This window comes from Nycticebus coucang, chromosome 18 (assembly GCF_027406575.1).
Source record: "Nycticebus coucang isolate mNycCou1 chromosome 18, mNycCou1.pri, whole genome shotgun sequence".
Taxonomy (NCBI): Eukaryota; Metazoa; Chordata; class Mammalia; order Primates; family Lorisidae; genus Nycticebus; species Nycticebus coucang.
The window spans coordinates 65,870,515-65,890,181 of record NC_069797.1 but is presented as its reverse complement, the minus strand read 5'-3'; the positions used below and the strand labels follow the sequence as shown (position 1 = coordinate 65,890,181).

Genomic DNA, 19,667 nt, shown 5'->3' with positions numbered 1-19,667 from the left:
CCAGACCAGTATCCCTCAGCCCCAAGGCCAGCCCCTCTGGCTCAGCTGGGCACACTAAACTTAGCTTCCACTCCCAGCCCAGTAACCTCTGTCACTGCCCCAGCTGGGCTGCCACCTGCACTAAGAGACACTGCCACCAGACACTGCCTCGGCGACCACCATGTCCCAGACCGAAACACTAAAAGTCCGCGTGACCCTCTTCTGCATCCTGGTGGGCGTCGTGCTGGCCATGGCAGCTGTGGTGACTGATCACTGGGCCGTGCTAAGCCCCCACATGGAGCACCACAACACCACCTGTGAGGCGGCCCACTTTGGCCTCTGGAGGATTTGCACCAAGCGCATTCCCATGGATGACGGCAAGGCCTGTGGACCCATCACCCTGCCTGGGGGTAAAGTACCCACTCCCTGCCCTTCCCCAGTTCCTGCCCATCCCAGTGCCCCAGGAAAAATGGTCCATGAGAAAGAAGACAGGTTTCTCTGCCTCAGCCCAGAGCAGCCGCCCAGCTCTTCCTGCCCAGGGAAGATCCGAATTGCACAGGGCCAGAGCCAGGTTGTAAGAGGAGGGCAACCTGCTCAGACTTGGGGCTTTTCGCCCAGAGCAGGTAGCTGGGCAGATGGGACAAGAAGCTTGACAAAATAACTGCGGGCCATCAGACCAGGCCCTTCTGGGCCCAGCCTGGCCACTCTCCCCCTGCACAGACAGGCTGGTGACTCTGTGTCCTCGGGGTGAAAGGACCCACAGGGCTGGCAGGTATGTTCCCCAGCAATCAGGCAGGAGGGGGGACAGGATTGGCTACAGAATTTTCAGTGACCCCAATTATGAAAACGCAAGGTCCCTTGAATTTCAGGGATTTGGAACTTAGCCATAGCAGAGCATAGATGCCGGCCTGAGCCCCTGTGGGCCGGAGGTCTGCAGCAGCTGCCTGGGGTTGCACGTCTGTGAAGCAGGAGGTGGGTCCTCTGTGCATCCTCCCTCAGGTCAGCCCCCTTTGGAGTTACAAAGCCTCTCCTCACACTGTCATTTAAGCATAGTCCTCAGTTTCCCACCCTGTGTCCAAAGCCCAAGTTGTAGGTGAGCTCCTTGTCGAGGGTGCCTGGCCTCAGCGTGACCAGCCTCCATCCTGCAGATGGGGAGCCCTCCACATTCTCAGCACACCAGGGTGCGTGCTAGAGGAAAGAGCACTGCTGGAGCAGGGGAGGCCTGGCCTTCTCGTCCCTGTTGCCCACTGGGCCCCTAAACAACCATTCACAGAGGTCCCTCCAAGGTGGCAGTGGACCAGGGTGTGTGTGACGTCCCGCCTGATTCTCAGAATTATCCCCTCTTTGATCAGACCAGGTGTTCCTTGAAACCTGCCCTTCACGGGTTCCAGAGCTGAGTGCCCAAAGCCCCTGCAGTCTGCATTTCAGGCAGCGAGCCCAGGTCCCACCCGCTCATTTCTCTGCTTCTTCTTACTTCCCTGCTTGCTCCAGGGAGCCCCAGCCTCACTCACCTCCTTGGGCACCCTGAAGGCTCATAAATACACAGCTGTCTTAGAAACACCGAGTCCTGGTGCTGAGGGCTTTGACAGGCATGGGCATGTGCTTGCAGGGTATCATGTAGCCCAGACACCCCTGCCCCTCAGCCACTGTGAGCGCACCCGTAAACAGATGCACCATCCAGCCAACTCCCCTGGGCAGGGCATGGCATGGCAGGGCAGCTTCTTCTGGGACAACGTGGGGGGACACACTGTTATAGTTCTCCCTGCAGGTCCGTGGAACCAAGTGCCTTTTAAAGTCAGAGTAGATGAGCAAGCAGTGAGCTGAGTCCACACAAGGAGGAGACAGGCAGGTGAGAGGTGACTGGACCAGCTGCAGGGGACCAGCAGGCATTTCTTGGCCCTGAGTCTGACCAGAATCTGTCTTTGCCCTCTCATCCTAGGCCAGCCATGAATCATACTTCCCAAGCTTGTGACACTAAGCACTACTTTCCCCTAATAATCTTCCAAAGTGGGTTCCTGCCTTTTTTCCTCTCCTTTTTTCTGCAAATGGATGTCTTTGTCCATCCCCACCTGCCCTTCTTGTTTTCCCTGGGACCACTCTTTTCTGGAGGAAGGATGAGCATTTATACATGTTTGCTCATTTATTATTACCAACAACAATTTGGCACACAAATGTCGCACTACGTGCCAACTATTGCTGGAAGTGCTTTACATGTATTAACTTTAGATGGCATCAGAAAAAAAAAAAATGACAGAGTAAGAACTTCCTAAAATCTTCTCCTCCGTGAAAGCAATGAGAATGTTGGCAAAAATTGTCAGAATCAACATTTTCAGAACTCTAGAAAATTGCAGCAATCCAGCAAGTGCTTATTCAAGAAAAATGGGCAAATCTTAGGAAGACTAGTGAGCTTTGTGGTATTTTAACTCATCCTATTCTCATCTCCCCTCCCCCAGCTCTGTAGTAGCCTTGAAAACAAACATCTCACAATCACAGTGGAGCTGATAGCCACTGAAGGGGACAGAACAGGTGTTGAGTCTTTTTGAAAGCCACATTCCCAAAGGAGTGTTTTGACTTGACTGGTAATTCCCTAGACATCCCCCATGCAAAGCTGTCTCTTTTTGATCTGACTCCAGCTCTTCCAGGGCAAATAGTTTTTCTTCCTAGGCAGGCATTTGTTGAAAACAGTTAGAGACAATTGCTTAACGTCATGGCTGCCTGAGGCAGTGCAAAACAGGTGGGGCAAACAATAGGCTAAACAAAAAGCTGGAGAATAAAATGTCTCTAGGTCTCAAAACTTCAACATATTCCTGGAAATCTAGGAGGCCATGTGTAGGTACAATGCTGTGTACTGCTCAGGAAGGATCTAAAAAGACCCTAAGCTCTCGCCTCTGCCTTACCTTCAGACTATGTAAGCAGAAAGTGAAGGCTAAGACAGAGGTGTAGACTGTTTGGCTGAATGTTAAAGTCATGGTCCAACATGTGCCCAGAGCCCCACAGGAAATACTGGGGGATATTGGTTCCAAGCATTTGGGATATCTTAGTTAATTGGCCACTAAACTAGGTGAATAGAAATTTCAGTGGTCACATGTAACAAAGAAGATAGATTTTACAAAATTAATTCAGAAGTATCACTAAACAGTAATAGGAAAAAACCCTCAAGAAGGGGGAGCATCTGATTTTCAGAGTTATTACATTACATTGTTTAAAAGTACAAGGCATGCAAAGAGCTAAAATAGTATGGCCCAAACATAGGGAGAAAAAGAAGTCAACAAACCCCTAGGGAAACCTAGATAGTGAACTTACCAAAGACTATAAATCAGCTATTTTAAGTATGTCTGAAGAACTAAAAGAAAACCTGTATTAAAAAACTAAAAATGAAGATGATGGTTCTGAGTCATGAAATAGAGAATATTGAGAAAGAGACAGAAATTATTTTTAAAGGACCAAATAGAAATTCTGAAGTTGAAAATTATAGTAACTAAAATGTAAAGTTCACTAGAGGGACTCACTAGCATATTGCACAGGCAAAAGAATGAATCAGTGGACATGAAGCTAGGTCAATTAAGATTAGCCACCTTGAGGGACAGACCAAAAAAAAAGAGTGAAGATGGCCAGACAAGGTGGGAGGATCACTTGAGGCCAATAGTTTGAGACTTGCCTGGGCAACATAGCAAGATCCTATATCTAAAAAACAAAAATTAACCAGGCATAGTGACATGCACCTATAGTCCCAGCTATTTGGGAGGCTGAGTTAGGAGGATCACTTCATCCCAGGAGTCTGAGGTTGAAGTGTACTATGACAACACCACTGCACTCAAGCCTGGGTGACAGAGCAAGACCCTGTCTCAAAGGAAAAAAAAGTGCATATAAATACAGTTCCTAAAACTTCTGACCCAAGTCAGCCCAGAGTCCAGCTAACATGGCATGGTTTGGGGCAGCTGGGCCAAGACCTCATGCAACTATAGAGGTGTCCCAAGGTCTTATTCAGCCATAGTTAGAATGCCAGAGGCTCTGAGGACAGGAGTTATCTACGAGTGATTTTTCCACTGTGCCCTAACAAGACTCAGAAGAACTTCCATATAAAAGACCAAAATCTGAGGTCAATTCCAATGACTCCAGAATCAGAGTAGAGACTTCCCCAGAATACCATATGTTTGAAATCCCAAGTGAATCCCAGAGAGGTCATCCCCTGTGCTTAGGCAGTAGTGTGGTCACAGCTCAATGTAGCCTAAAACTCCTAGGCTTGACCCTCTCAAAGTGCTGGAATTACAACCATGAGATACTGTACCCAGCCCAGGCTCTGCCTCTTCAGAACAAGGCAGCAGCCTGGCCCAGTGTCCCCTTAATCCCTAGCAGTCCACCTTCTCTCCCAGTCTTGGTACAGGGCCTGGGGCTATGTGAACAAGCCTAATACTCCCAACCCTACCAATTCCAGGGGCTCCCATCACCTCCCTTGTGAGCCCATGATGGAGGCCAGGCCTTGATCAGACTTCTCTCCATAAAGGAGAATTGCTTTGAAGCTCTAGGTCAGGTGCCAGGACTTCTCCTGCCCATTTTATAAAACTCTTCAATCAGTAGGGTTGGGAGAAGTCACAGCCCACAGAAACCACTGTCTGGAGCCGATAGAACTTCTTTTATCAAAAAGCTAAAGACAACCCTGGTATCAATGCAAATAAGAAGCTTCTTCTCATCTCTAAAGCACCATTCCGTTGGTTTTGAACAAATTAACAGATTATCGGACTGGGTGCAATGGCTCATAACTGTAATTCTAGCACTCCAGGAGGTCGAGGCAGGTGGATTGCCGAGCTCAAGAGTTTGAGACCAGTCTGAGCAAGAGCAAGACCCCATCTCTACCAAAAATCAAAAAAGTAGCTGGATGTTGTGGTGGGCACCTGTAGTCCTAGCTACTCTGGAGGCTGAAGCAGGAGGATCACTTGAGCCAAAAAGTATGAGGCTGCTGTGAGCTATGAGACCATGGCACTCTACCCAGGGTGATAAAGTGAGATTCTGTCTCAAAAAAAAAAGGATTATTTTTAAGTTATTAAAAATCTCCACCACCCACTAGGGCCCAGTATACTGACTCAGTCTCAGTGGGAACCCACAGGTACCCCTAATCCTACAACCTAATCCAGCTACCAAAGAAAGATCCCCATTAACTCAAGTTCAGCTTGGAGCTAGACATGGCTTCTGCTCCAGTTCTTTGAAATTAGCACACAAGGGTGGCTCTGAAGAGCTACCCTGTTTTCCCAAAAATAAGACAGTGTCTTATTTTAAGGTGTGCTCCCAAAGATGCGCTAGGTCTTATTTTCGGGGGACGTCTTATCTTTCCTGTGAGTAGGTCTTATTTTCGGAGGATGTCTTATTTTCAGGAAAACAGGGTAGTAACTTTCTCCACCAGAACATTTGGTTTGCGAGACTACTCCATCCAGGCAAGCCTGAGAGCTGAGTTCTCCATATTTTTTCAGGAATAACTAACTTAACACTTTTAGATCACTCTGTCTTACAGAAGCAGGAGGGTTGACATCACCATAAGCCATTTATGAAGATAAAGGGAGGCTGCAGGAACCCAGGGTTCCTATCATCCAGATTGTCGCCCCGGAATTACTGGAAGGGCTTGCTTCTTCCACCCTGTGAAGGGGCTAGAGACCATGGAGGCTAAGCCATGGGCTCTGAGCTTTGCACAAGTGTCATGGAAACTAGGGGCCGGGGCAAAGAGACATCAGGGAGGCAGAGGCAGGCAGGCTCCAGCTCTGCACAGGGTCTGCACAGGACTGTCACTGTCCCTTCCTCCAAAGCCCCTCAGGGTCTGTCTCAGATGTCCTTCCTTTTTAAGTTGTCCTCAATACTCAGTACCCAAATACCACCCACCCAGTCAAAGGAACAGGAGCAGGGAAGGAAGGGGGCTCCCAGCGGGGTCTGCCCATCTGAATGGGACCCTATGCCTTTCTTGAGTGATGCTGGCAGAAGTCTGGCTAGATTTGTCCCAAATGAGACTTGGGTCAGATGTGCCCCCTACCCCACGGGGGCCACTAGGGACCATGAAGAGACTTGGGGTGTCCATATGGCCCTGAAGTAGATGCTTCTCCCAGGTTCAAGGCCTTGTTCATCTGCTGAATCCAAGAGAAGAGATAACATTGCCCATCCTTCCCCAGGCCTCAAGTTAGCCACACCAGAGTGAAGCTGAGGTTTCCCAAAGCTCTGAGATGGAATCTCATCCACGGGGCGCTCTCCCCAACCCCCATTCAGGGACATTTAATAGAGGGGAAAAGAAAAGGGGAACATTGCAGCTGCACCTGCACACATCTGGCTCCTGCAGACATAGTGTCCGAGCTGCTGGCAGCAGCGCCAGTCAGAGCCTGGTGTCCATGTGGCAGGGGGCTGACAACCCAAATACCTCCTCTGCAAGAGTCACCTTGGCAACCCAGAGGGCCAAATAGCTGTGCCCCAGCAAGGCCTTCAATGCCCCTTATCTCATGGGCCTCCTCTGGAAAAGATTTTAACTCATAGATTGCAAGTAGTCAGGGAGGCAGCTGACCGTGAAATACACTTGAATTCAGTCAATTCTGACAACTGGAATTGGCCCTTAAAGAATGAAACAGAAACGCTCCTTTGTCCAGAGGGAGACACGTGGAGACTTACGACATAGCAGGGACCAATTTGAAGCAGTGACTCAAGGGGATCTATAGCTAATAACCTAACAAACAGAAAAGGTTTGCATTATGTTTTAAAATAGCACCGGATACTGTGAGAGAGAATAAAGCTGCCTGAATTCTGACATCACCACCAGCAGTCAGACACCCCAGGTAACTCGGTTCAAAAGGAAAGTGATTTAAATATAGAAGCTCACAGAGAAAGCTGTTTACTGCGAGGAAAATTTACTGCTGCTAAACCGGACCCCATCTCCAGGGGTCATTTCCTCCCTCAGCCTCAAGAGAGGCAGCCATCCTCACTCGGGAGAGGGAGACTCGTAGGAGACCACAGGATTAAGTGGCACGTAGAAGATTTAAGTCAGACAGAAGGAAGCCTTTACCCTGATGAGAATGACAGCTTTGGCACCTCTGGTGCTTTTCCAGAAGAAATTAGGCATCAAGTGCCTTGTGATCATGCAAATATAGCCTTGAGGGGAAAGAAATGGATTCACAAACTAATCACCATCTAAACTAGAGGAGGACGTGTTTTTCTATTGAGGGTTATGAGCCCACAGGAAAAAGAAATCAATGAAGGGCCTCACATAAATAAAAAGCAACCTAATTTAGTTTTTTCAAAAAACATAATATTATAAAGCCCACCCATCTACTTTCTAAATCAGAAATAAAGACTATTAAACTACGTTCAATAAGCAATAAGAACAAGCTTTGATTTTACAGTACGTCTATCTAGTTTGAAAGCGAAGTTGTATTTTTAAATCAGCGTGAATTTCTTTGTACTTAGGCCTTTCCCTACAGCCATCAGATCCTGTTTTTTGGTCTGATTGGCCACACCCCTTCTGTGGCTTTAATGACCATCAAGGAGGCCAAGCAGCTTCCCAGGGAGGTCTTGTGTGGGCTGCCTCTACAGCCACAGATACCGAGGGCCCAATGACAGGATGAGATGGTGCCGTCGGCCCTCACATGGAGGTCCTGCCTGCTCCTCAGCCCATCCAGCCAGCCACTCAGGAAAGTCCTCTGCAGGGCAATTTTAGGGGCCTGGAGTAGGGGTTCCCAGCTTGCCTGAGCATCAGAAAACACTGCTGTCCAGAACCCAGTGAATCCAGGTGGGTCTGGATTCTGATAAAAAAAAAAAAAACACAGCCTGGATTTTGGGTTGATCCAGGGTTTCTCAGTCTTGGCACTCTTCTGTTTTTTTTTTTTTTATTGTTGGGGATTCATTGAACGTACAATAAGCCAGGTTACACTGATCGCATTTGTTAGGTAAAGTCCCTCTTGCAATCATGTCTTGCCCCCGAAGGTGTAGCACACACCAAGGCCCCACCCCCCTCCTTCTCTCTGCTTTTCCTCCCCCCCATGACCTTAATTGTTGTTAATTGTCCTCATATCAAAATTGAGTACATAGGATTCATGCTTCTCCATTCTTGTGATGCACTAAGAATAATGTCTTCCACTTCCATCCAGGTTAATACGAAGGATGTAAAGTCTCCATTTTTTTTAATAGCTGAATAGTATTCCATGGTATACATCGTTAATCCAATCCTGGGTTCGTGGGCATTTAGGCTGTTTCCACATTTTGGCAATTATAAATTGAGCTGCAATAAACAGTCTAGGATCTATAGAGAACTCAAATTAATCCACATGAAAAAAGCCAACAATCCCATATATCAATGGGCAAGAGACATGAATAGAACCTTCTCTAAATAAGACAGATGAATGGCTAACATATGAAAAAATGTTCATCGTCCCTATATATTAGAGAAATGCAAATCAAAACCACCCTGAGATATCATCTAACCCCAGTGAGAATGGCCCACATCACAAAATCTCAAAACTGCAGATGCTGGCGTGGATGTGGAGAGAAGGGAACACTTTTGCACTGCTGGTGGGACTGCAAACTAGTACAACCTTTCTGGAAGGAAGTATGGAGAAACCTCAGAGCACTCAAGCTAGACCTCCCATTTGATCCGGCAATCCCATTACTGGGCATCTATCCAAAAGGAAAAAAATCCTTTTATCATAAGCCTTGGCACTCTTGACATTCTGGGCTGGCTAATTATATGTTGTGGGGGTCTGTCGTCCCTGCTGTAAGGTGTTCAGCAGCATCCCTGGCCTCCACTTTCCGGAGGCCAGGGGCATACTTCTTGCCACCACAATGTCTCCAGGCATTGCCCACTGCCCCCCACGGGACAGACAGAATCAGGCCCGCTGAGAAACAGTGTTTGGCCTTTTGTCAGTCACACATCCTGCTCAGCCTGTAAAATGACCAGAGCCTGGCCCTCAGGTATGGGGCTCAGAACCGCATTGATTCTTCTAGCCTCAGCTCCCTGAAGATCTTCTGGCCTCTTCGGCAACTCCATTATCCCATTGAGGTGTTGTGCTAAGGGTCAAAGAAAGACATTTCAGTCCAGATTTAGGATTTGGGAAGAAGAGAGCCAGCCAGAGCCCCTGATGCCCAGGAGGATGGTATCACTCCCTCTACACCCAGCCTCTGTCCCACCTGCAGACCCCTTCTCTCGACTCACAGGCTATCTCCTCCTTTGCAGAGAAGAACTGTTCCTACTTCAGGCATTTCAACCCAGGCGAGAGTTCAGAGATCTTCGAATTCACCACTCAGAAGGGTGAGCCAGGCTGGAAAGGGGGATGTGGGACAAAAAGGAGCTCAAATTGGGAGGCGCCCGTAGCTCAGTGGGTAAGGCGCTGGCCACATACACCAAGGCTGGCAGGTTCAAACCCTGCCCGGGCCAGCTAAAACAACAATGACAACTGCAACAAAAGAAATAGCCGGGCATTGTGGCAGGCGCCTGTAGTCCCCACTACTTGGGAGGCTGAGGCAAGAGAATTGCTTAAGCCCAGGAGTCTGAGGTTGCTGTGAGCTGTGACATCATGGCACTCTACCTAGGGTGACATAGGGAGACTCTGTCTAAAGTAAAAAAAAGGTGGAGGGGGTTCAGGTCACCAGCCACTGAGCCAGAAAGCCCAGTGCTGACTTCCTATGCCCAGCTAGGAGCAACCCCGTCCTAGCGCTTTTGGGCAGCAGCCCTGTCACCTCCATCTGGAGGCCCTGAGACAGCAGCTCTCTGTCTCCAGGTGCCCAAAGTGTCCACTCCTCAGTGTGGGAGAGCTGGACAAGCACCACTTCCTGGTAGGCACCTACGTAGCACAGGAACACAGGCCCAGTGAGCCGAGGGCCACAGGCCACTGTGGAAGTGGAGCAGGAGCTCAGGATCCCATGATGGTCACCAGGCAGGTGGGCCAGAGTCTGCAGGGACAATCTGAGTTCCTCCTTGCCCAGAAATCTCTCCTGAGAACCTGGAGTGGGGAGGAGGAGGACAGAGTGTGCTCACCCTTGCTTGGAGGACTGCAATCACTGTGCGTGGGCATGCACACACAGACACACTAACACACACAGACATACACCAACACAGAGACACACCCACAGACACACACACTAACACATACTGACACCCAGATACACACACGGAGACACACACTAACAGAGAGACACTAGCACCCACAGACACACATTTATACACTAACCCCCTCCCTGACAGACCCACACCCAGCACAGACAAGGCTGCTTGTCAAGCCCAGGCAGGCCACCCACAGCGGAGGCCTCTCCTCCTGCCCTGTCACTGGGAAGAAGGTCACTGCTCAGCAAAGGTCTCAGGCCATGCGCCTCTGTCGCAGCAGGGACCAGTCACTGCCCGACCCACGCGGAACCGCGGGGCAGAGTGAGAGCTCGGCCTCTCGCAGGCGGCTTCCCCGCATGTGACAGGGGGCACTGTCGTGCCGGGCTACGCCAGTGCTGAGGGCCTTGTGTCCGCAGAGTACAGCATCTCAGCGGCGGCCATTGCCGTCTTCAGCCTGGGCTTCGTCATCGTGGGCACCGTCTGCGTCCTGCTGTCCTTGGGGAGGAAGAGGGACTACTTGCTGCGGCCCGCGGCCATGTTCTACGCCTTCGCAGGTGCGCGGGGCCACCCTGCCCCTGGGGCCTGGGGAGGGCATCTCCCGCTGCATCCAGAGCCACCTTGCTCGGGGCCCTCGGTGACTCGAGGGCACTTGGAGGCCGCGGAGATTCCCTGGGGAGCAGGTGACACAGTCCGGGAGGGACGCGGTGGGGGAGGGGCGGTGACATCAGCTAGGGACATGGGAGTGGGGGATGGGGACGGGGCGGTGACATTAGCAAGGGACACGGGAGTTGGGGAGGGGGCGGTGACATCAGCCGGGGACGTGGGGGTGGGGGCGGGGGCGGCGACATCAGCCCGGAGGCCCAGTGGGCGGCAGCGCTGAGTCCCGCCCCGGTCCGTCCCCAGGTCTCTGCATCTTCGTCTCGGTGGAGGTCATGCGGCAGTCAGTGAAGCGCATGGTGGACAGCGAGGACACCGTGTGGATTGAGTACTATTACTCTTGGTCCTTCGCCTGCGCCTGCGCCGCCTTCGTCCTCCTCTTCCTCGGCGGGCTGGCCCTCCTGCTCTTCTCCCTGCCTCGGATGCCCCGGAACCCCTGGGAGTCCTGCATGGACGCCGAGCCCGAGCACTAGCCCCGCGGGGGCCGAGGCCTTGGGCCCAGAACCTTCCAGAGAGGCGACGGGCGTTCTCCCGGGTCCCTGTCAGCCTGCGAGGCCACAGACGGTCGCAGGCCACTTCCCCTCTCTGAGCTCTTCTCGGGCTGTGACAGGCTCCTCCGGAGGGCGTGGACAAGGCCAGACCTGCCCAGGTGGACGGTTTGGAGCCCCCGCCTCCCGCTGAAGCTGGACGTGACCCCACTTGGCCGGTTGTCTCTGATCAGCTGGCTCCAGAGGTCCTCTGTAAACTTCCCAGGGAGGACCTGTGCTCACGTGGTAGTTCCGGGTAAACAGCCAACCCCTCTCACCCTCTCCTGTGAGCCCCACATCCCCTCCTTGGCTCTCAGGAGCCCTGAGTAGCATTTTTAACTGGGTAGAATCTGACTGTGGCTTAAAATAAAAGCTCTCAGAAAACTTGCTTTTTCCTTGTGCCTTGCATAGAAATTGCTCAGATCTCTGGTCACACAGCCCAGGGGCCCCTGACCTTAAAGAGGAAGGAAAATGTGTGGCCCAGATATGTTGAGGACTTTTGTGGGGACAAGGGGGGAACCCATGTGGCTTAGGGGTTCTGACTTCCAACTTGTATCTCTGGGTCCTGGAATTGTTTGGGGGAGAAACTAGAAACTTTCTGATGAAGCAAGGGTGTTAAAAATAGGAGGGATTATTTCGAGAGTCGCTGGCATACAGTTGCCAACGCAGCGCTAAAGCAGCCAGCCACAGGTGTCTGATTTCTGAAGCTGGATTTTTGTTGCAGAGGACATGAGGAAACAGAGCTTAGCAGTCAGACACTCAGGCCCAACCGGGGTGCCACAATTTGCACTCTTCTGCCTTCCAGAACCCCTTGGTTTTTAGCTAGCCTTCCGAAATGGTAGTTAGACGTGGTTGGCAGATGGGACCCTCGTATTCCTTGTTTGGAATGCCAGAGATTCCTTTTGGAGTTTATTCTTCTAGACCACAGCCCACGGGCTACACCTGGTCCACCACCTTTTATTGTGTGGCCCTCAATCTAAGAGTGGCTTTCACAGTTTCAATTTTTTCTTTTTTAATCAAAAGACAAATAGCCAGGCATGGTGGCTCATGCCTGTAATCTCAACACTCTGGGAGGACAAGGCAGGCAGGTTGCCTTATCTCAGGAGTTCAAGACCAGCCTGAGCAAGAGTGAGACTCTGTCTCTAAAAATAGCCAGGCGTTGTGATGGGTGCCTGTAATGCCAGCTACTCAGGAGGCTGAGGCAAGAGGATCACTTGAACCCGGGAGTTTGAGGTTGCTATGAGCTAAGATGTCATAGCACTTTACCAAAGGTGACAAAGTGAGACACTGTCTTAAAAAAAAAAAAACAAAAAAAACTCATGACACATGAAAATTATATGAAACTCAAATCTCACTATCCATAAATAAGGTTTTATTGGGTCCCAACCACACCCATTCTGTGGCTGCTTTCGTCATGACAGCAAGTATTTGCAACAGAGATCTTCCTGCCTGCAAAATCAAAAATGTCTGGCCCTTTATGGAAAATATTTTCTGACCGCCGTTCTGAAGTGAAGCCATACACTCATGAGCCCACCCATTAATCTTAGCTGCTCCCATCTGGGAAGTGAGGGAAAGTTACTTGTCCATTACTTCAACTTCCCTAGAACAACTGAGAAGAAAAAAGCACGAGTCTTGGGCAGTGGGCATGGTTGGGTTCACGAAGATTCTTCTCTGGGATCTCAGGGGCCTGGGCTGGACTTGGAAGGGTGGCAGAGGGACTGTCCCCAAGAGGCAAAGATCAAGTCTAGGCGCAAACTCACTCCAGAGAAAGGAGAACAGGAAAATGGAAGTCCCGGGCAGCTGGGGACTTAATGCTTATGAGTAAGAAGGGAGACAGATGACTTCAGCCCACAGACAGCCATCTGGGAGGTAGATACTGTCGCCACAGAATCAGACTGGTGTGCATGTTATACTTCCCCCTGGATGTCTGTGTCTCTCGTCCCCCTCCACCCCCCACACACAGTTCTGAGTGCAATAGCCACTGCTCAGAGCTGCTTACAGAATCTTGATGCAGACCAGAGAGTGGAGGGTGTCTTCCCCCACCTCTGTGGAGAAAACAAGAACACAGAGAAGCAAAACACACCCTGATACCAACAAACAAATCAACCGAATCAATGAGGGAAACTTTTCCCCACATCCCAGCCACTGCTGCTTGCCAGGAAGGATGTGGGAACCGGCAGTTGGTCAGCCTTGCCCCGTTGGGTCTGGCTGAGGACCACAGGCCTGCACATTGGGCCTCACAGGGGTCCTCAAACTTTTTAAACAGGGGGCCAGTTCACTGTCCCTCAGACATTTGGAGGGCCGGACTATAGTTTAAAAAAAAAAAAACTATGAACAAATTCCTATGCACGCTGCACATATCGTATTTTGAAGTAAAAAAAACAAAACAGGAACAAATACAATCACACCACCTCATGTGGCCTGCAGGCCGTAGTTTGAGGACCCCTGGGACTCCAGGCTCTGCTCTGCACACAGCTGTGGGCCGACCACAGAGCAACAGTGCAATCTGCTCTGCTGCCCGAGGCTGGCCTCACAAATCCATGGGGATCTCACTTCTTGTTTAAGTGTGTGTGAATTTAACAGTCACCAAACTCTGGTGTTCCATAACACTTTCACCTTCTTAGCATTTTTACATCCATTATCTTCCCCAAGGTAAGGAAAGTAGCAGATACAGGACTAGTAACTAGGACATCAAGATAAATATTGCAGTGTGATGTTGTTCAAAATTTGTGACAAAACACATAAAATTACCATCGTGTTAAGTACACCCTCGTGGTTGTGCAACTGTCACCACTGCCCATCTCCAGAACTTTTTGTCATCCCAAATTGAAACTTTGCACACTTTAAATACCCACTCCCGATTTTCTCCCCCTCACCCCCGACCCCCTGACCACCATTCCACTTTCTGTCTCTATGAACCTGACCTCCTAGGTCCCTCGGACAAGGGGAATCAGACAGTATTTGTCTTTTTGTGACTGGCTTGTCTCATTTGGCATCGTGTCCTCAAGGTTGTAGCAGGTGTCAGAACTGCCTTCCTTCTGATGGCTGAAGAATGTCCCCTTGTGTGTGGACACCACGTTTTGTCTACCTGTTCTTCCCTGGATGAACACGTGGGTGGTTTCCACCTTTTGGCTATTGCGAATAATGCTGCTATGAATTGCAGTGCTCTGAGTCTCCGTGTTCAGTGCTTTGGGATATATTCTAAAGGCAGTATTTTTAAAAATCAAAATTAATGTGAAATAGCTACCATGAACATGATATTGAAAATTTTTTTTTTTTTTTGTAGAGACAGAGTCTCACTTTATGGCCCTCGGTAGAGTGCCATGGCATCACACAGCTCACAGCAACCTCCAACTCCTGGGCTTAAGCGATTCTCTTGCCTCAGCCTCCCGAGTAGCTGGGACCACAGGCACCCGCCACAATGCCCGGCTATTTTTTGGTTGCAGTTTGGCCAGGGCCGGGTTTGAACCCGCCACCCTCGGTATATGGGGCCGGTGCCTTACCGACTGAGCCACAGGCGCCGCCCATGATATTGAAATTTTAAACAGGACGGGATCCACAATTGTAAGAGGGACTCTATCTAACAAATGCAAACATTGCAACCTGATTCTTCGTATCCTCAAATGAATGTGAAACAATAAAATTTTTTAAATTAAAAATAAAAGTTGAATAGAGACAGGATCCATATTACCGATTTTTTTTCCTTTTGTGTCACACTCCCATGAGTGGGTATAGCACTGGCAGGTAGCCATAGTTACCCCATTGTACAGAGGAGAAGCTGAAGATCAGAGCAGAGCTTGCTTACTTGATTAACTGGCACAGAGCAGAAATTAGAACCAAGGCTGATGGTTTCCTACCTGTCTAACCAGGCCTCTTATCAACCTTATTTGGCTTCTTCCCAGGCTATAGGGGCCAGGAAGGTGCAGTGATGTCTCACTCTTTTTCTGGCTAACATATGGTAGGGCCGCCCAAGTAGCTTGGCTCTTAATCCCTTCTAGACACTGAACATTTCAAGGGTCTCTGTGTACCTCTATTTCTTGCTGGCTGCCCTAAAGAAGAGGGGGTTTAATCACATCCTACTGCAGTATTTGCCCTGATGGTTTCTTGCCCCCCTTTGGACCAAATATTTTATCTACAAATCCATTTATAATTTATACCCTGCCTGCTTTCAGAAAAGATAAGCGGTGGAGACAAGGTGTTAATAAATCCATGGTGTGGAACGTATCTATTAAACCGATGATTGGAATTCAGGCTGGGATCCAGCTGCCCCAGCCTCCCCAAGCCTTCATTTCACACTCTCGCTCAATCACAGCCACTGAGGCCAGAAATTAACCACCACATGAAGCATTGATCCTACGCGGTGAAGAAAGTTAATTAAGGTCATTGCCATCACAAGGAATGACGCTTTCTGTTCTTTTGACTTTGCTCTCAATGAGAATTTTTGCCAGAATGTGAAAGGCCAGATTTCTTGGAAATTTTCATCATTCGGGGTTTAGAGTTGCCTATCTGGGCTCACAGGGTAATCCTGGGAGATGGGGAATTTGTCTGCAGAATCACAGCCTGAGAGTTCTTGGTTCTAATCATGAAGAACTCAAAAAGCATGCGTCCAAGGCCCTGACTTAAATGGCCAACCCCTTTCTCACCCCGCCCAGCTAGGCGGGTGTGGTCAGAAGCAAATTGATGCTACATTTCAGAGTCTCAGAGCAACCAAGCACATGTCCCAAAGCATGGATGAAGCCAATAAAAACAGGGACACAGTTTACCTAGAAGCGTCCAAGAGGTAAAGAGGTGACAATGGGTGACCCTCTCCATCGGGGGGAAACGAGAAAAGGGAAACAAAACAGCCACGGCCCATGTGGCTTCAGCGAGTGGGAGTCAGAGAACCAAGGACGGATGTGATAGCAGGCAAGGCAGAGACTCAGGAGGGGTTATTCACGTCCTTAAGCCCCTGCCATGTACTGGGCTGTAGGGCATGGGCCTGGTGGTAGAGTAGGAAGTGTTCTAGATGAAGGCTGTAAAACTTCTCTGGGCCTCAGTTTCCTCATCTGTCAAGGTCACACCAGCTCATGTTAGACTATACACATGGTAGACTGGCTCACGGTTAATGTTCCTCCAGCTCTACTGTTCTCTGGATCTATTAATACAAAGAAATGGTCCTATGGTCTGGGAAGAACCACCGAAATACACTTGCAGTGAGGTTGATGACAGCGTTTAACCTATACCAGGCATTAGGCGAAGCACTCAACCCCAAGTTCTCTCTTAACCCCCGAGACAACCCCGCACTTCGGGTACTATTAGTATTCCCATTTCACAGGTGAAGCAGCAGAGACTTGGAATGGCTGTGCATCTAACCCAAGGCCACACAGCTAGTAAGTAGCAGAGCAAAGACTCAAAACTGTGCTTTTTCTGCTTCTAGAACTGAGTCGTTAGCCCTTTGTCTGTATCATGTGAATTCATTGCCACTGGGTCCCAATTTTCCAGAGAGACTAAGGGTTCCCAAAGGTCCCTCATAAGCTGGGCAGAGATCAGGTTTCAGTTTATTCTAACTCATATGAAAACCAGCATGTACCTGTGTGTATTACACACACCAGCGTGGTGCTTTCATTTTGAGCCCTCCAAAGAGTTAAAACCTGTGCCATAATTATCTCCCAAGGAGACTAGTTCAAACAAGTTTCTTCAGCCCTTTCTCTGCAAACATTAAAGCTTCTTATATGTGGTTCAGAGATTAGAATTTTTGTTCTGTTTTGGTCTTTGTAAAATTCAGGCCTTTGCATGTCTGCTCAGATAAAATGGTACAAGCAAGTATATTATTGTTTGTTTTTATGAATCATAATATTTGCTTGTCCTGTCCAATCAAAACCAAATAGTGTCTGATTCAGCTATCAGCATCGCAGCTACTGTCTTCCATAAATTCCTATATCAAATGTGTGTTCTTCAGAATACCACGATTGCTCTAATGAATTGCTTTTATAAGAAGCTGTTATAAATTTGGATTTCCTAAGTAAATGTATAAAAGTAAAATGCCAATCTGCCTTATATATTTACGTTCCTAACACACGATTTTGTTAAAGAAAAAGGATCCAGTTGCCTAACATTTTTAAAAACCACAGACATTTGATCTTCGGATGATATTTAAGATTCTTTCTAGCTATGTTCAGTGAAGTCAATCATGCAATTAAAGCTGATAGGCGTTCAAAAACTAAAGATCTCCTTAAAATAAAGTTCACGATGTTCATCTTAGGGGTGGCAAGGGAAGGCTTCTGAGAAGGTAGTCATCTCTGTGAGATGGGTGATGGGGCAGAGACTCAGGCAGAGAGAGGCAAAAAGATGATGGGTGGGTGGTAAATGTCCCTTCTAAATCTCCCACCTGACCTTTCTTTTTCAATCTACCCCGTTTCCCCGAAAATAAGACATCCTCCGAAAATAAGACCTACTTACAGGAAAGATAAGACATCCCCTGAAAATAAGACCTAGCACATCTTTGGGAGCACACCTTAAAATAGGACACTGTCTTATATTTGGGGAAACAGGGTAGTTTCTGGAAGTTATTCTCTGTATCTCTGGTCAACGGGTTTACTTGGCTCTCAGTTCTCAAGCCAGGCAGTCTGTCTTCTGCCCCACCATGCCACTGAAACTGTCCTTCTGGTGGTCACCAGCCGCCTCTCACTGGCCAGCTACATCCTGCTAGACTTTTCTGTAGCAGTTCATATTTTTGACCTCTGTTTCCTTCTTGAAATTCTGTAAAATTTCATGCAAATTTCCATTGCACAATGTTTGACTCCTGCCCCTTCAGCTCAGGGGTCTTCTCCAAGGCGCCCTCTCACACCACAGTGACTAAGGAACTCCATTCATTCCCAGGGCTTCAGCGTCTATGATCATGGCTCCCAGCCCCTGTCTCTTCGCAGATAGCAGATCCAGTGTATGGCCTTGCTTTTTGCAGGCACTTTGCTCCCCAGGGGTTCTAAGCCCACCTCCAGTGCCTAAGTCCAAACCCAACCCATCACTCTTCTTAACCAAACCATCTCTGCCTCTTCTGCTCCCTCATGTCACTGGCGCCCTTATCCCTACTGCCCTAAGCCAGTGTGGCTGTAAATCCTCTGACTGACTTCTGTCTTGCTCACTGGGCCAAGCCTTATAGAGTCTACTTAGGAAATGACTTCCACAACCACCCCATCTTCTTCCTCCCCCAGAGCACTGCCGAGGGACTCTCTTACCCTCTCTGCCTCTCGAGACCTCTGGCCACCCTGGGGAACGTCCGTTTCTCCAACATACCAGCCAGTGGGCATCTCTCTCACACAGGATATCCGTGAGTTTGATCAATTCCTGCTGATGCTGTAACACAGAACACCAATTTAGTGACTTAACATAAATTTATTCTCTTATTCTCTGGAGGTTAGAAGTCTGAAATGAGTCTTACGAGGCAAAACCCAAGATGTCAGCAGACATGGTCACTTCTGGAGGCTTCAGGCTTCCTTGCCTCATCCAGTTTCTAGAGGATGCCAGCTTCCCTCGGTCTATAGCTGCATCACTCCTATCTCTGTTTCTTTTTTTTTCTTTTGTTTTCTTGCCTCAGCCTCCCAAGTAGCTGGGAGTACAGGCACCCGCCACACCACCCAGCTAGTTTTTTGTTGCAGCCATCATTTTTGTTTAGCAGGCCAGGCTGTGTTCAAACTCGCCAGCCTGGGTGTATGTGGTCAGTGCCCTACCCACTGAGCTACGGGAGCTGAGCCCTATCTCTGCTTCTTCTTTTTTTTTTTTTTTTTATTTTGGCCAGGGCTAGGTTTGAACCCGCCACCTCTGGCATATGGGACCGGCGCCGCCCATATGTCTGCTTCTTAATGACACCTCTACTTCTCTGACTCTGACTCCTCTGCCTACCTCTCCTAAGGACTCCTGTGATTACACCGCCCCTCCCCCAGATAATTCAAGATAATCTCCCTAAGATCCTTCTCTTAATCACACCTGCAAAATCTCTTTTTCCATATAAAGTGACAGATCCTGGGAGTAGGATATGGACACATATTCCCGGGTTCTGAGGATTAGGATGGGGACATTTTCCATCTACCACATTATCCATAGTGTGTGCTGGGCTAAGCACCGTGCTAGGCTAGGAGATAAAGAGGAATAACTCACGGTCTGTCCTTCAGGAACTTGGAGTTCAAAGGTAGATGATTTTAAAGTAAAGTGTGTTCAGATTTGGGAGGGGTCCTTGGAAGCACAGAGAGGCGTGTGGCCTGCCTCCTGTAACCTACTGAAGCCCTACTTCTTCTGCAGGGCCCAGCTCAGATGTCACCGGGTGACGCGTTCTCCAGCCCCTCATTACAGCGTCCATGCTGATCAATGCTTTGTTCATACTCCCAGAACTTACCTCATCCTGGTAATGCTTGTTGGACCCGTGTGCCTTGCTGATCATAAGCTCTCTGAAGACAAGGCCTGTACTATTT

General features: G+C 49.1%; 1 protein-coding gene across 1 annotated transcript; it reads left to right on the top strand.

The window, feature by feature from the left end:
- CACNG1 (calcium voltage-gated channel auxiliary subunit gamma 1) lies at positions 1–11,612 on the top strand. Its single transcript, XM_053568794.1, has 4 exons — positions 1–389; positions 9,173–9,247; positions 10,456–10,593; positions 10,943–11,612. Exons 1-4 carry the CDS (start codon positions 161–163, stop codon positions 11,167–11,169), a joined length of 669 nt encoding a protein of 222 aa, XP_053424769.1. The 5' UTR covers positions 1–160; the 3' UTR covers positions 11,170–11,612.
- The last annotated feature ends 8,055 nt before the right edge of the window (positions 11,613–19,667 follow it).